Source organism: Hirundo rustica, chromosome 5 (genome assembly GCF_015227805.2).
Source record: "Hirundo rustica isolate bHirRus1 chromosome 5, bHirRus1.pri.v3, whole genome shotgun sequence".
In the NCBI taxonomy this organism is placed as follows: Eukaryota; Metazoa; Chordata; class Aves; order Passeriformes; family Hirundinidae; genus Hirundo; species Hirundo rustica.
Window position 1 is genome coordinate 5,852,822 of NC_053454.1, and position 17,750 is coordinate 5,870,571.

Genomic DNA, 17,750 nt, shown 5'->3' on the forward strand with positions numbered 1-17,750 from the left:
ATAAAAGTTAATTTAATAATGCTTACTTACTGGTCATTCCAAGTGGCACCTCTGAAGTATCCAAAGTTTTAAATATAAGACACAATGCAGTGAGTATCTTTATGAGATTTTATTTGGATTGATTTGGTCCCTGGAACATTGCTTTTTGTCTCTACTTTGTATCAATTTTATTGATTCTCACATACTACCAGCTGTATTTTCAGTCCTATGCTGGAAATGTAAGGAGACTTAAAGGGAAATGTCATTTCCTTGCTAAAGAAAACAACAGGTGGGAAGATAGAAAACAGAAAGAAAGCAGTGCCTTTAGAACAATAATTGGTCTACAGCTATTTCACCTTTCATTACCTTTTAAATTAGGAAAGGGTCTGAAAAGATGAGTAGGAGAACAAACCACAATATTCTGCTATCACAGCGCTCTAGAAACTTCGACTTCCATGTTTTTGTATGTAATCACCTCCAACTCCTTCCTGCTACTGCTGCTGCTTTGTCAAGCTAATTACCTGGATTTTTAACTGCAGTCTTTGACTTATCATTGTATGTTACTGTAGTTATACTGCTATTTGTACATAAACTAGCAAAATTAGGGCATAAAGATATATGCAACCAAGCTGCAATAAGTGAAATGGAAAATTAAGCCAAAACCTGGTAATTTCTCTAGGCAGTCATATTAAAATTGGTAAATAATTAAAATTATAAAAATTCCCAACACAGAAACATTTAGTGCAGGAATGAATTAAAATAAAATTGGCATTGTTTACCAAGATACCTATAATTTTGGTCATTTTAGCATACTTTCTAAAGACTATAATTTACGTAAACAACTGTGGGAGGCATCTGATCACTATCAATTCTATAGCCTAATGTTTAGGGCTTTTCTGGAAGTAAAAAGTAACTATAATTCCAAATTGCTTCTCTGGGTCTCTCTCTTCCATGGTAATTGCTGTGATCACTGATCAGTTCAAACTCTGAATATTTTACAAGAAAGCTTTCACAATTATACTTAGGTGTTACACATATATAGATTGAGTTCAAGACACTCTCACCCAATTAAACACTGCAAGGGATGTAATTATTTCTCTGTTTACTATCGGAATCCTACTCGGTCTGAAGTGCTGAAATGTCATGGCAGTGCCAAATAAGATTACTCAGCAAGCAGAGTAATTTAAAATCTTAGGAAACTTTTAGATTTCTATTTTAGATTTAACCTGAATTAAACATTCTTCATTAAGTGCTGAACTTAAATGCTGCCTTAGTCACTGACTCCTTCTATATTTAGCTTTACATCTGTAGAGAGGGAAAAAAAAATTATAAAAGATGGGATTCAAGGAGTAAAACCTAAGGGGTGACAGAGGTTGTGACCTAGCTGGAGAAACCAGATTTAGAATCAGAGCAGAAGATGAAAGAGGGTTGAATGTTCTATACCATCAATTTTCTCACAGGTGCAGGGTTTCTTTGGATGTTCAGAGTTACGTGGTGTGCAATTTTTGAATCTTTGCATTGACTTTATGGAACTTAAACAAGCTTCTTAGATATAAAGAAATCTCTGAGAGATTTGATTTGCCAGATTCCAACAGAGATGAGGATTAGTGTTTGTACTATAGCCCACCACAAAATATTGCTGTTGGTTTCTTCACTTGTTTTCCGAAATTTTTCTTCACGCTCCTAGAGAATAAAGGAAAACCATAATTTTTACCTTTTGGCATCTGTATGTTTCATGGTAACTAGAAATGCATTCCTCTTCTGTGGTAGTGATAAAAAGAAACGTTTTCCCATGCAGACAAAAGTGAAGGTTTATACTTATCTGTATGGTGGATAGCTTCACATATCAAAATGAGAAGCAGGCAACTGCATCCTGAAGCAGGAAGGCGAACAGAGCTTCCCTTGTTCACAGGAGATGTATTGTGCTAAACATGTTCCATTAGTACAGATTTTAACCTGTTTAGGTTTACAGTCACCTCCATATTGCTGTCAAGAGCTCTTTTGCAGCCAAATTTCTGGTTTGGGGTAAGTAGTTGATATATTTAAAACACGGTCTATCTGCATGCATATGGAACAGCGACTGGGTGTACACTTGTTTGAAGAAGGGCTTTATGTCTGTCTTCATGGGGATATATAAATATACACTCAGTCATTTCCTTCCCCATTCAATAAAGTTTGTGCATACAGGGCAGAATGAAAACAGCAGCTGGCAGCATCACCCACAAGGCCACCTGCTCAGCTGCTGTGGCTGAGTCTGACCAAGGAAACTCTACTTGGAAAATCCTGCTTTAAAATAACACCTGCTGCTATGAAATAACACCTGTTGCTGCAAGCATGAGTCCACCGTGGTTAATTGGTTTTCTGTATCTGCTTAAAAATATTTTGCAGGGTAATGGAGACTATTTTGGTTACATATCTGTAGATTTTTTATGAGATAGTTAAATATACCGCTGCAATTGGATAATAAACCTCATAATACTTTATAAATCAATAAGTGTATGTACAATATTTTAAAATTTACATTAAAGGACATACATACTCTTTCATAATCTTGTTCTCTGGTTACGTGATGAATTTGCTCAATTAGATGCTCTAGTCTGACATTAACTTCATTCACTTTGTCCTTGGCTTGAATAGCAGATTCATCCAAAAAATGTTCCCCAACTCTGATGTCCAAGTGGATACGCTGCAAACAGAAAAAGATGTTCTCATTATTGTGTCTTCTGCTTTTTCAAAATTCCTTAGACTAAAAATGAAACAATGGATAATTTCCCCTTAAGATCATTGCAGGAAAATAGTTTTAATTGCTTTTAAAAATCCCTCCTAAAATTAGAATCAGGTGAAAAGTTTGAAGGGTTTCTTAATTTTATTTTTAATTAGTTATACAAATTTAAAATCTTCATTAATGTTAGGGCATTATTTTATGCTACTATTGATTCAACCACCATTAAAATGTTGTCTTTGCCCAAAATAAAGAAAAAAAAGGACTGCTCATTATATTTTGCAGATGTTGCAAAATATAATGTTGCAGAAATTACTATTTTTAGTAGTACTGTTGGTGGCTTTTTACAAATACACTTCTAGATTCCCTCACAGAACTGTTTTCTTCACATTATTTGCCCAAGTTGGAATATCTCCTAATATCCTCCAGGCGGTTGTATGATCTATAGCAACAGTGCCTCAAGCCAGCCAAGCAATAGAAAGAAGAAAGAATGGAACTTGCAATGTTATGCAATTTATTTTGGCATGAGTGAAAAATTCTACTAAAACTAGTAGGAGAAACTTCTCTTAGAAGTCAATTAGTACCTAAGAGAAAATAAAAATATTTTAGCCAAACAAATAATCTTCAAACCCCTAGAAATTGATATTACCATAATAGAAGTTAGGCCTGCTCAGAGATCAGCCACAAATGAAGAGTGTATCTTCTTTCAGCTGTCTTGAAGTTACCTAACTGTATAGGTAGAGATCCATCTCACAACTCTGTGGTTCATTAATTTCTTTATTTTTGTTTGGAAGAGTTCAGATAACCATCTTGTTCTTACAAAGAAGAGTTAGAGATTTACCTTCACTAAAGAATGTTTTTCCTTTTGTGATCTTTATTCCTCCCAATATAATAAAAAAATATTTTCCTTTTTTTATTTCTGCATTCTCAAACAAACAACATTATTTAATATTTGTGATATTAATGTTGTCCTTCCCTGCATCTCTTGGCTTCTTTTATATAAGATGTTCAGAACTCTACATGGTGCATGTATCATATAAAAATAATGTTAATCCACCCCTATCTGTACCAGATAAAAATCACCTGCACATCCTCAGAATCACATTCATGGTGCATAATTAACTGTGACCAACAAAGTTTTATCCCCCTTACTCTCTCTAATTGATAAACTCCACAATTTTTATTTTTTTTTAATGATTGGACGTAATTGCTTTTGCAAAGTGTATGATTAAATTTCCATTAATTTCTATCAATCATCCTGTGAGAACACCTTGTTATTCCAGTGTAGTAATCTTACACCAGTACTGTTATTTCTGTGTTATCTACATGTTTCCAAAGTGCAGATAGGATGAGATTTAGCCTACCATAACACATTTAGAAGATGTTTATATTTATCTGGTTATTTAACTCTTTTGCCATCAGCTGAGGAGAAAAATCCCAAACTACTCTATACAGTAATTCTCTCCTGGTTTTGGCAAGCAGCAAATAGATAAAATTTCAAAACAGTATATATAATTTTTTTTTTTTTTTTCTGCAATCAGTAGAGCCATGATATCACCTCTGATAGCTTTATTTTTCCCCCCCAAATCTGCATTGAAACCAACTTTGCTGGTAGTAGACAATAACAAGAATGCTGACATATTCTTCATTTGAATATCATTTCAAAAACTAAAATGTTATAATTTTATTAGGAATCCACTCTAAGTTAATGAATACATAGAATATCTTATGACAAGTGCCTGTGTTAGTCAATCTTACATATTTGTCTTATTGATCCAAATTAGTTGTTCTCATTGATCAGAGTCTTTCACATTCAAGCACAATGCAAACATTAAATCTCTCTATCCTTAGACTTGCCTCTTGCATGCTAATTTTTTGAATATGAAAACAGTTTTTTTATTGCTTCATCTGCATAATTCTGTTTGCTTTCTTTAATCATTAAAAAGTGCTAAATTATCCACTAGAAGTTAGACCAACTTCTAATCCAGTTTGAAATCTCTGCTGTTGGTAGATTATTTATACTGTTACAACAAAGAATATTTAGAAAATATACCTACCAATTTACTTCCTGCAATCACTGCAAATCTTGTGGAATTAGACTGGAAACAGATGATATGCTCCCCTGAGAGGTAGGATGTAAAAGAAAAGGTCCCTTGTGGCCCATACAGTTTTGACAACAGTACCTGCAATTTAGATATATCAGTTGGGTTTGTAATTTACAACTACCAATAAACAAATCAAAAAACACTACTCTGTGATTTGGATGCAAAAAGGAATCAATTAAGCTGCTGACATCATTAAATTTCTCCAAATTTCAGAACAGATTTAGAGAAAACTAAACAAAATATTACAGAGTCTTGCAATATACAGAAGCCAGTGTTCTCTAAAGCACTCAAAGTCCGAAAACTGGGACCTTGTCTAGGCAGGGAAATAAATTGTCCATTGCTGAAAAAGCTGAGGACCTCCTGGCAGCTCAGGCAGCTGCTCTGCGTGAGGGCTATGAGCAGCCTCATGGGGACCTTGACTTTGGGTTTTGTTTATCATCAGCACTCCTTTCTGCTGCTCAAGTACATTCTGTACCATTTTACTTCATTAGTGAATTTGGGGGTTTTATTTTTAATTTAACTTTTTTTCTCAGTTGTCACTTTTCCTTCTTATTGATGCTGTTTCCCAAATCTGGTAGTAATGCAAAAATTGTCAAAACACATAATTATCAAATATCAGAATTTCTTTTTACTTTTATCTTTCATCATCAAAACACTGAACTAGCTGGTAGACTGTAGATATACTTCTTCCCCAGAGGTGTCTTTTATTTTTAGATAATCCTGCCTGCCAGTGCCAGAAGTTGAGTTATAAATCCTAAAGAAATATTCATAAAGCATTTTTACCTCACCAGAAGGACTTGTGACAGTCACAAACATTCCCAAACCAGGAGCAGATTCAAGAAAGTCATGTTTATGTATATCCCAACGTTGTACTTTGTAATTCCCTGAATAAAGACATAGATAAATCTGTTAAATAAAACATAGCTTAATGTTGAATATCTTCATCTCTTTTTCAGGAAAAATGAAAAGATATATGTATTTCATGTATTTATGATTAATATTTCTCAGAGGCACTTCATAACAGAGTGAAATGCAATAAATTTTACTACACGTTTTTTAGAAAATGTTCTAAAGTACTACAAAAAAGGTTTAATTAACAAAAAATACCTTTCTGATTACTCCTAATGCTCTGGGAAGATTAGCCTCTAGAAGGCACACTAAGACCTCCAAAAGCAGAATGTGCTGTACTGAAATTACATTTTATGGATTGTCTTTAACACTTATCATATTATTTAAAAAAAAAAAAAAAAAAAGATTGATTTGTATTATTTTTTACTATTCCCTTGAAATCTTACATTACAGTCTTGTAGATTAATTTATTGTGCTTCTAATATCAGAGGGGAACTTAAACTTTAGTGCATCATGAATTGACTCTTTTCCGACCAGCATTTATCAAAAAAAGTAACTCTCCCATTCATACGGGGAAAACCACATTACAGAAATTCTGCTATGAATGAGTACATCAGTCAGAACGTGCAGAAGCACACATGGAAGCAGCAGTTCCGCAGTTGTAGAATTAAAAAACATTCTTTTTCTCTGTTCAATCAGTAAAGCACTCTGAAAACCCGCATTTCTTTGTGTGACGGATACACACAATGTTTGAAGACTTTAAACCTAATCCCTGCTGCAAGGAGTTATTTTCAGAGTGCCCTTTTCTGGTTTTTTACCAGATTCATCAATCACAGAAACTGCTGTTACATATCCAGTTATCTATAAAGTGAAACTTTATTGTTATTGTATGGGTTAGATCATCATAAAGCATTGACCGGTACCTACCAACTACCAAGGTGTCTCTGGGAATGTCTTCAATTATGCATTTTTCTTCTCTTTCTCCAATGTGAAAATACAAAGCGAGTGAAAAAGAAATCCAAAAGTTCATAAGAAATCCTATTAATTTGCTTTTCATGTTTTTTTTTTATGCCATACGCTTTTGAAGATAAATAGTTACATACAAATGCCTGTCGTCCTGTGGTTGTTCCTTGTTTGCTGCTTATCAGAATATTTTTGAGAGAGAAAAAAAACTGTGAGAAAAGGCAGCTGGTGGTTACACATTTATAAATAACTACAGCATGTTCTGCAGAATGAGATAACATGGAAAAGACACCTTTTAAATTCTTTTTTCTTTCCCAGCATCTAGATTAAAATTTATTTTATACGCTTAGAAGAGCCTGAAACTGAAAGGGCCTCTCAGGTATTTGAGATCAGTTCCCTAGATTACTGTACGCAACTACATTGGCTACCACTTTCCATAAACCGCTCCATTTTTAACTTAAATGAAGTTATTATTTCCCATTGATTCTTGGTGATTATTCCAGAGCTTCACTTCTCTTTTATCAAGTAAACTTTTGATTTCCATCCTAAGTCATTGTACAAATATAGGAACCAGTATAAAACCCACAGGCACTACATAAAAGAACTATAAAGAAGTCAAAAGAACTTGAATAATCAAATAATGTATTAAATAATCAAGTAGCATTAGTGAATATGGTTTTGCAGGGGAAAATAGCAACATTTCAAAATAAGGGGGGTTTTTATATTGGACCGAGTATTTCTTAGATACATTCTCTGTGGAAAGTTAGAGTGTAAATCAAACTCTGAGATTCTTATTTTTATTCTTCGTACTAGTATAGACCAATGTGTATGTTGGATGGCAAACTCATTTATCATTCAAATGTTCCTTGTCTTATAAACTGAGATCACTCTGTCTGAAAGGTTGGCCTGAATGGTCCTTTTCCAGCAGGGAGGAGCCATGTTTCCTCATAAAATTTATGTTATCCTGATTGTATGAGAACACATATTTTTCTTGTATCAAGGAAGAAGGGTGGATAGCCCTTCATCTTCTATATCTGAAACCTAAATAAAAATTTTGGGATGATAAGTCCTACTGGATTATTTCACATCTGCAAAAGGACTGATTCGTGCTTGTTGCCTTTCACTGCACCTGCCATCTTTGAAGTTGTCTCAATAAATGAATGTCTGTGAAACACTGGCACAGGCTTAGGACCATCCTGGGTTCGGTCCATTTCCCAGCATGAAGTATCTTGTAGCACAAGTATTGGTTCACCTCCAAGAACCACCCATCAGCATCCCCATATTGAGAGGCTGTCAGACAAAGAGAGCTGATTCCTTACACGTTAGCTCTTTGACTCCATATGGTTACTGATAGAGGGATAAAAATTGCATCTCAGGTCTGTTAAATCTTTAGGAATGTCAAGGGGGATGTTAGGACTTCTTTACTACTTCAGCACTTATCAACCAGAAGTAATTTTAGATTATACAAGATCCATTATATCATTGGACTTTTGCCCCTCTACCACAGGAGATGTTGACTGTCATGCACCTGCATAAATTCTCATGCCATACTCATACCAGCAGTAAGTACAGGTTTGTCTGCAGGTTGTGAGCTGCTTGTTCAATCATCTTTTTAGCTTTTTGTTGACTACTTGTGACTTCCAAAATTCTGTGTTCCAGTGGTAGAACACAAGATATACAAGGTGACACTATTTTATCCTTCACTCTGCCCAGACCCATTGAAACAGACACACTCCTTCTGTATTTCTGGCTAGCAAATGCTGGCATAGTAGGGCTGCTGGACTTCAAGCAAATAAAAATAATTTAGTCTCCAGGTAATCGTGTTGTTGTGCAGCACATTGAGAGCTTTCTTTTGTCTCAGGCCTTCAGAGTTCCTTTAAATTGTTGTGGACACAACTTCTGCATAGTGCAAAAATCCCATTGAACAAGATCTGGCTGACATCAGAATTGCTGTATCAAGTGTTAGATTTATTTCTTGAGAGTGTTAAATATTGTCATGGAATAGTCTGAGTTACTTTATTATGTTGGATCATTCATGACAGATCAATGTCATGAATGTACTTCAATTACCTGGGAATATAACGAAACTAAGCTTTTTTTGCCTTGAATAACATCAGATACTCTCAGATCTTTTGTTTGCCCACATTCTATTACAGGAATTTAATTTGGTGTTGATTATTTTTGTAGGACCACAGTTTAGTTCTGTGGGGACTTTTTTGTGGCTACACTTTACCATTAACTACATCTTCCATTCTGCAATAATATCTGCCCGGGCATCAAAGCTGATCTTTTCTATAAAATATTATTGGAAATAATTGTCTTTACAAATCCATTTCAAGCTTCTTTCAAAGTGCTTTCTGAGATTAGCTTACCCCAGGAATTAATTTGCCTATTTCCTTCCCTAAATCTCGTATATTTAGGATCTCGGCATCTGGGCTGGCAGCGATCTGCAACATGAGATACAAGGGAAACGGAAGGAAGAGCTGCTTTGTGTTTCTTCCTGATCCCAGAATTTTTAAGGGAATTCCAAGGCTGCTGAAGCTACAAAGTCCTAGCAATAGCCATGTAGTGATCATGTACCTCACTAATCAGTTTAATAAATAAATACTAAGAGAAATGTGCTCCATCACTAGAGATTCCATTCACTGTGTCCACAGTCTTGTCCTGTTGTTTGCAAAGGGAATACCTGGAATTATATTTATGGACAAGCAATACACAGCCACAAGGGCATCCTTAAAGAATATATTTACCAAGGTCTCCTGAAGTTACAGCTTACAAAAAGCCCCATATCCAGGTAACTGGATGGATAGGAAAACTCTGTTTTTGAAGGAAGCTGCAGTGAATATTCATGTATGTAAACACCCTAAAATAGCAAAGTTATATATCACTGACTGGAGTTTTCTGAGGTGTGTTGGTCTCTTACATACTCTCATTCTACTCCATGCTCTTATCTCATCCTTTCTCCTTCAGTGTCCTTTGGAAAACTTTTGTCTCTGGGGTTTGAGCAAGCACTGGGACTTCTCCACTCAAATTGTCTTGGAGGACTGAAATCCCAGTTTCAGGTCATGTATGCTATTGCAAATGCAGGTATTCTTTTACTGGGCCTGGGTCTTTATTTATTCTGGGCATGTGAAGAAGCAAACCTGTAGTGTTTAGAGAACCTCCAGGAAGCACCTTGTGGGTTTTGAGTTTGTTTTTCCTGAGTCATAATTTAGAATTGCATCTGATATCTGCCCAAAATCTTTATCGAGCTTAGTTTGTCTCTTGACCATCAATTTGAAATAAGCTCCTACCCTCTGAGAATATTAATACATATACTGCAATATATGCTTATGTTTTCTGATAGGATGATAAATGTGTAAACATATAGTAACAGAAAACACAGAATGGTTAAAACTAATATATAAAGAAGAAAGAAAAATACTGTCGACTAACCAAACAGAATAGTTTAGTAACACTATTCCCATTATAGAGTGGAAATAGGGGGAACTTAAAAAAACCAGGTATGACAACAGGAGTAAGTGAAACTTTTGAACAACAGACAAGAGTGGGAATCTGAAGAATGAGAGAAGAGCAGAAATTCCTACACTTAGTTCTAACAACTGTGTATTTATCAGCATTTGCAGGACCAGTGAAATCTAGTCTGATAAAGTTTCAAATTTATTTGTGTCTTTGCAAGATATCTCTCCTGGAAAAAAAAAAAAAAATACAGAGAAATGTTTAAATGTTTCAGCCCTGTGGAGAATACAGTGTGCTCCTTTAAGGACATGAGAAATTATCTTGTATTTGGCATATTCCAGAAAGAACCTCCTCAATTCAACTCTTCTGTTCAATACCTGTGCTGTAGATTTGTAAAATTGCAGTGTGCCGTAGAAGTTTTGTGAGCTGACTTTAAACTTATTCTATTGAATAAATATTATTCCAAAATTATTTTCCTGGTTGGTAGCCACAGTTCTTCATAAGCCATATGTTACATTCATTTTATAATAGTTATTTAACCAATGAAACTTGCAGTCAGGAACAGTTTCTGACATGTGTTTTGTTAGAGTTGTACATACCTTAATTTTAGGTAATATATACACAAATAGCAGCAAACACATATAAAGAAACATGGACATATTTACTGCATACATAAAGTTAATGATATAATTTATGTTATGTTCAACAGCATTAACTTTGAGATTAAAGTTGTCTCATGAGGGACACACGCCAACAATCCGATTTTGAATCTCAGCTAGCACTTTTAATTAAGCTCAGATATTTTCTACTACTATCCACACTTCTGATTTTTTTTTCTTACACATCTGTAATTTTGTTGGCTGAGTGTCCTCATGGCAGTTATTCTTCTCACTTTGGAGAAAGAAATAGAAAAAGACATTTTCCTATAATCAAAAGTCTCAAGACGAGTTTACTCGGTTCCGTTATTATCTTAACCACACTGCAAACATCTGGTCACTCTGACTTTTGTAAGTAGTTTCTGAAGAAATGCACATTAAGCAAGGTTAGAAAGATGAAAAAAATGTGAATAAATTATAAAAACATAATTTAGAGAAAAAAACCCCACTATTTTCTAGTTATAAATAGCTGTAGGTAAACAAATTACAGTATTTAAGGAGGTTATTACATTTTGTGATTGAAAGATTTTTACTGTGAAGTAAAAATGTGGACAATCTTTCCAAATGTCTTATTTTCTGCCACTAGAGGGTACTCCAAGAACTTACAGTGTATTTGGAGGAAGGATTTATTTGGGGGTTTTGGGTCTGTAAATTATCCAGTACTGTTGTCCTACTAAACCATAGGAATTTAACCCCCCAATATCTTGATATTAAATAAAAACTTTCAAAACCACTCTAATACAGCTTTTCAGCAAAATAGTGCAGCCTATCCAAATTACAAAGAACATTGATTGATGTAGTTTAGATTTAAAGTTGTCCTACTTTTAAATTATCTTAATTATGATCTTTTCTTTATTTCAGATACAATTTTCTGGTTCACATCCTGTTTCTTCATCCAGGTTTGGACAAGGCATTCCGTTATTGGCAGGCTGAAGAAGTACAAAACGAGTTCTGATCTTGGTCCCCGTTTCTCTGCAAACCCCTCTGCAGAGACCCCAGGAAGACCATTGGGAAACCTCGCAGTCCAGGGGTGTTTCTGCAATACACACAGCAGAGAGGTAACTTTACATCGAGTTGTATTTAAGTCAGGTACACAGCTGGAAAAGCATTAAGGAATGATCATCAAACAGCATCCTTTCTTACACAAAAATACATGTGATATTAATCAAATTGGTATGTTGTCTCATAAATAAATTTTTTAAAAAGTCTGGTTTCAGCTCCTAGACTCATTGTATTATTGTTATTGCAGTCTAGAGCCTGAGGTGGTATATCAGAACTGAAGCATATTATGTCTTGAACAAAAATACAGAATTCCTTAAAAGAAAACTATGCTTAAAATGATTGTAGTGAAAAGATTGAATTCAAAAAAAGGTTTACTGACAATTTTTATAGGTCATTTTTGTTCGCATGGCTTACTAAAACACTGGGATTAAAGCTTTTCTCTTTAGGTTTCTTTAGGTTTGTTTAAGTTTCTTTGCAGGCAGCTATTGTTTCTAGAGTTGTTAATATCAAATTCCTTTAGTTTTGTTCCAATTTGCTTCAGAAATAAAGTCCCATTTTTTATCATTAAATCATCTTGCTATTTTCTGGTTTGTACACTACTCTTCCCTTTGCCAATAAGGGTTTTCTGTCATTAGAAGCTTTCTACTGCTGAAAGGATTTTCACTATAGTTTTCATTCAGTGCAAGAAAAGAAATTAGACATTCTGAAGTACTATCCACAAAGTATGCTTCTATCTAAAATAAAAATCATAAAAAGTAGGTGAATATTCCTTAGCAGGTTGAATTCAAATACTGCTTGTCACAGGAAGCTATATCAAAACTGCCTGTTACAACATTTGTGGGTAAAACAGGTGTGCACAAGCCCATCTTTAAATGCCACACTAAACGTGTGACACCTGGTATAAATTTCTGGTATTACAGTGAACTCACCACTTCTCTTGTCATCACTCATTTCTATGTTTCTAGAGGGAATGAGGGACACGCTTGACCTCTGGTAATTAAATGTGCTCTTTTGATTCCAGAGTAAGTTTTTAAATAGACTGATTTACTGGTTTATGTGCAAGAAACTGGGGATTTGTGATTAAAAAATATTTTTGAAATGCCATACTTTAATGCAGTTTTAAATTTATATCGTGAACAGGGCCAAATGTTCCTTTTCAATCTTATGGGAAAGACATATAACTGTAAATGAGATGTGTAACACTCACTTTGGATATGTCTGGTTTACTAATAGAAATACATTAAACCACTGTAAATTGGTAAATGTATTTATTAAATTATAAATACCACATTAACTGTGTAGAAAATGAGCTGTATTTTAGTGGTTGTAAGGTGACCATCACAGTGCTAGAGATGTGCAATCTCCAGTCATTCTGGAGAAGCTCCTGGAACATGGCAACTCTTGGGAATGCATTGCTCCCTTGGAACATATATTGTGTTAATTATATATTTGTTAATTTAAAGATTTGAAAATCACCCTTTTGATCGACTTGATTGAGTAATTTACATGTCTTCCTACCTATTCAAGATTATTAGCTAATATTTTTGAGAAAATGAGAGAGAACTTTATTTTTATTATCAGGATTTATGTTTCTATTGAAAATACATCCAAGTCAATTGAATTATATAATTTTTATTGCACATAACTGCCAAGCTCTGACCCAGAAAGAGACAACAATAATGGTTCTTGGCCTCATTGTTGTGTAAAACCTTTAGGATGAATATTTACTTCAAAGTTGCAAAGCATTTGGGAATGCTGATTCTGATCGAGTGTCATTTGTTTCTTATAAAATTCACTGAGCTACACTGATACAAAGGCTTGGGTAGCTCTTACTGTGGATATAGCCCAGTCCTTTGAACCACAGCTGAAATATGCAATCCCTTATTCTTTCTGGAATTCTCTTTTATGTCAACTGGCTTGGTTTTTTCCCCATTTGTGAGTCTGGAACTACTCCTGTGCAGATAGGAGAATATTCTGCCTGATCACCTGTTTCGTCCACATCATCTGCCAGATTTCCACATACTTCTGAGTGAGTGGAAATAACAGAATTGAGAACATCTACTAATCACTTACCTGAGACAGTGTCTATTATTTCATTGCTTTTAGCTGGAAGATTAATAAAAGGTGCAGAAAGACCTGGCTGGCTTTTCTTTAGTTTTACCATTGTTACTTGAGCAATTGGTGGCAAAATTTTGAGTTTGGGATAATAAAATGAGTTTGCTGGGTGACTTGGAGAGGAACAAGTGATCTGTGAAATAAAAAGGGAAATATTAAAAATAACTAAGAAGGTAACTGTAAAATTATATTTGCAAATAATGCTAATACTTTTTGGCAAATAATTTGCATACAACCAGTTTCTATGAACCTCAGTTCATATAACTATGCTGGTCATCCCAGAATTTTTAATGCACGATACTTGACTGGATGCAGGACTGTGGTAGGAGATCCTATGAACACAGTAATGTATGAAATGATTTGACAGAAAGAACTGGATGTTATTTCATGAAGAATACAAGAAGAAGAATGAGTATTAAACAATACTATTAGGTATGCTATAGGAGCTGTCATATGGGTATGAGAGCCCAAATGCTTCTCTCTTCCTTTCTTCATTACTCCTTAGCATAGCATTTGTTGCTAGAAAAAATCACCTTTAAGAAAGGATTAAGTGAATACTTATAGCATTCAAAACCTTTGAATCGACATCCTTTGTTTGCCACCACTCTTAAATGGCAAAAGCAAAGTATGAAGCATAGAGAGGATGAAACGAGCAAGAGATTGAAAGCAGTGTCACCACAGTGAAGTTCTCTGCTTTCCTTTAAATGTAAATGTCCTTTCCCTCAAATGTAAGTTTCAGGTTTCAGCAGTGCTTTCAGCTGAAAACTCCTCCTCACAGCAGTATTCACTACTAAGAATTTTCCTGGTTAGATTCACATTTGGTGATGTCAGGACTTCTGTATTTTCATTTTCCTGGCACTTTTAAGGATTGTTAAATATCATCTTAAAAAATATCAGCTCTTCCAGAAAATGTAGAGGCAAATTCTCATGAACCATTTACATTTACCAAATAAATTTCAAAGATACAGAAGATAAAGTGATAGACTCATCAGCTATAAATCTGTATATAGAGAGCATCAGCACCCTCAAATACTGAAATCAGTTTCACAGTTTTAGAATAGTTATCTTGTAAAGGGAAGACTCAAACCATACCAGTATGGAGTGCTAAACTATGTCCATGCACCTACCTCTGTAACTGTGTCCTGTGGAATAGTGGCGAAGTTTGGGGAGGAAAATGTGAATCCACTATCAGTTCCAGCATCATATGGAAATAGATCTACTGATACTTCATCCATCCAGTGGCCTCCTTCACAGAGATTTAGGCTGTCAATGCCCACAAACCAGTCGGGGCTTGGAACAATTCGTACAACAAATGAAACCTATTGAAATAAAATGATCAATCAGGATTGCATCACTTGCTTTGGAGTGCTTCAGTCCTGCTTATAGTAATTTTCACTCAAAGTTCTTGAAATAATTTAATTTTGCTCTTCTACTTTATAGAAGCTGTACAGTGCTCCCTTGCAATGTGTCATGCTTTTTAGGAACTCTTTTTCATTATATGGTTCCTACAAGTGGGAACTCAAATATTTAATTTTGGTTGCTGGTAACATAAAATAAACTTTCTAAATTAATATGTACATTTACTTACTAAGGGATGTCTTGGATGCGCTTCTAATTCAGTAGAGGTATGTCCTGTACCACTGGAAATTGCAGGAGCAGAGAAGATTCCATGCACACTCTGAATTTTCTCTCCGGCTTCTTCTATTTCTTTCATCAATGCCCATGCTTCACCCTTTTCAGCAAAATCACGTACACCATTGCTGGCATATTCATTTTTTTTCCACATGCTGTAGTCAGAACTATGAGTAACACCTATTTGAGTGAATACATGGCATGACATAAAAGTCTGATTTAGAATGCCCCTATTTCTTCATTTTCTGTTTTATTTCTGAGGTTTAAAAAAAAGTGTATAAAATTGAGTGAACACTAAAACATTTGGCTTATCGCTGCTTCTTTCAGCTGCAGCCAATTGAAAACAGAAGTAAATTGAAAACAGTTGTAGATTTTGGAAAACACTCTGGATAGTTCAATATCTGCAATTCATTCTTCATAACTTTGGCTTTTTATATTTTTCCTTTTTCATTACTTATCTTACATAACTATTAAGGAATAAAAGACCACAGAGGTCAAGAGGGTTATCTGCTCTTAAAATTGTGCATAATTCACTTACCTAGCAGGGATGACCACTGTGCTGGGGGCCTATAGAGTGGATACTGCTTAGGGAAAGCAGTTTGACTCCATTTCCCTGTGAAGATTATCCTGTACTTAGCAAGTTCCTCTGCTGTGCAGAGAGCATCCTCCCCCACAGGCAGGCTGCTGGCATAACCCAGCATTGTTACAAGTACTGTCCAGAGAACTTTACAGGAGCAGTAGACCAACATCAATTTTTCCATTCCCTTCCACACAAAAAGAAAGAAAAAAAAAAAATGTTAGCCATATAAGTCACCCGAACCTAAAAAATTAATAACAATTACCTAATAAAATGTTATGTGGCATAAGTTATAACAAAAGAGAAAGCAGGTATCTGAAACACTAAAAAATGTTGTGCTTCTGAAAACATTACTATAGTGCTTTCAGATTTGTTATTTCCATGCCATATACTACAAACCTGTAACTTTACCTGGGACAAGTGTTTCTAATGAAAATGAAAAGGAAAATACCTTATCCTTGTCCATAGTACTAACTCAGAGAAAAATCTGTTTTTGATTTTCTTTTGAAATCTGATTAGAGTCACATCTTGATTTAATTAGAGTAGCAACTGTTTCTGTGGAAAACATTAGTGGTATATTTATTCTTCTAAAGATTAAATTGCAGGTTACTTTGCCAAAAGAAATGATTTATTTTAAATTTATGTTCTACAAAGGCTGTTTTATAGCATAACATTTAAAGTCAAATACATTTCATATTTATATTAATTACTTTGCTGTCATAATGTGAATTAAAAACATTGTAACTAATTGAGATTGTTTAAGCTACACAGTTTTTAAAAATCACTATATTTTTAAAGTTTCTATCATAGGTTGTGCAAATTTTATTTTTGAATTAACATGGAAATTGCACAGACTGTTGAATTCTACCAATTGTTTAAAATAACAGCCCTAAAATCTGATTTTTAAATGCTTTTGTCCTTTGAGAAAACTATACAAACTTAACTAAATCACGAATAATTATATTAGTTTGCAAAAATAGTTATGAATACTCACTAAATATTCCTCTGGAGCACTGGTAGGGGGAGAGCACCTGCTTTTGCTGGCAGCTGAGTTGGTCTGCAAGAGAAGACAGTAGGAGTCTTGCTATTTATGCCTGAAGAGGGTCCCTTTGGTCCAACAATTATTGCAATCTTTAGACTTTCCAGGTTTGCAAAAATCATGCCATCTTCTTGTTTGCAATCTCTCTGGATGGACTAGCCGAGGTTTCCTGTCTGTCAGCTGGTTCAGATTCTTTATCCGAAGGCTGAGATGCTGAAAAGACAAAATGCTTTTAAAAATACCTTGGATTCTTAGTAACAGTTTGAGTTTTCTGGTGCCTTTACAGTTCTCTGCTCTTATTAATGCCTCCAAGCTATACAAATGAACTGATTCCAACACTGAAATAGTTCTAGTGAATACTCTTCAAATGAGAAACATGTTTTCTTGTAAGTTTTATTGTCTGACAGATGCTCCTTCCAAACATTTACAGAGAGCTTGCTCACTCTCACACACCATATGTATGTGTTCAAATAAAAGGGGTGAGGCAGCTAAAAATGTCAAGAGGGAAAAAAAAAAGTTACATTTCATAATTGCACATACTCATACAGACTGTGTCTCCTGCAAATATGAATTAATTTAAAGTAGTGGAGTGTATATTTTTCTGTGTACAGTACTGTATGCTGGATGATGAAAGGGTTCTGTAACATTGTGG

General features: G+C 34.7%; 2 protein-coding genes across 2 annotated transcripts; both read right to left on the minus strand.

Annotated features, from left to right (window-relative positions):
• Positions 1-144: 144 nt before the first annotated feature.
• LOC120753082 (transmembrane emp24 domain-containing protein 11-like) lies at positions 145-6,712 on the minus strand. Its single transcript, XM_040064991.2, has 5 exons — positions 6,583-6,712; positions 5,590-5,690; positions 4,759-4,884; positions 2,519-2,665; positions 145-1,662 (listed from the first exon to the last, which is right to left on the minus strand). The coding sequence occupies exons 1-5, from the start codon at positions 6,710-6,712 to the stop codon at positions 1,513-1,515; spliced, it is 654 nt and encodes a 217-aa protein (XP_039920925.1). The 3' UTR covers positions 145-1,512.
• A 3,404-nt stretch (positions 6,713-10,116) lies between these two features.
• On the minus strand, positions 10,117-17,231 carry LOC120752815 (spondin-2). Its single transcript, XM_040064455.2, has 6 exons — positions 17,054-17,231; positions 16,021-16,246; positions 15,439-15,662; positions 14,978-15,169; positions 13,809-13,983; positions 10,117-11,769 (listed from the first exon to the last, which is right to left on the minus strand). The coding sequence occupies exons 2-6, from the start codon at positions 16,241-16,243 to the stop codon at positions 11,591-11,593; spliced, it is 993 nt and encodes a 330-aa protein (XP_039920389.1). The 5' UTR covers positions 16,244-16,246; positions 17,054-17,231; the 3' UTR covers positions 10,117-11,590.
• Positions 17,232-17,750: the final 519 nt, after the last annotated feature.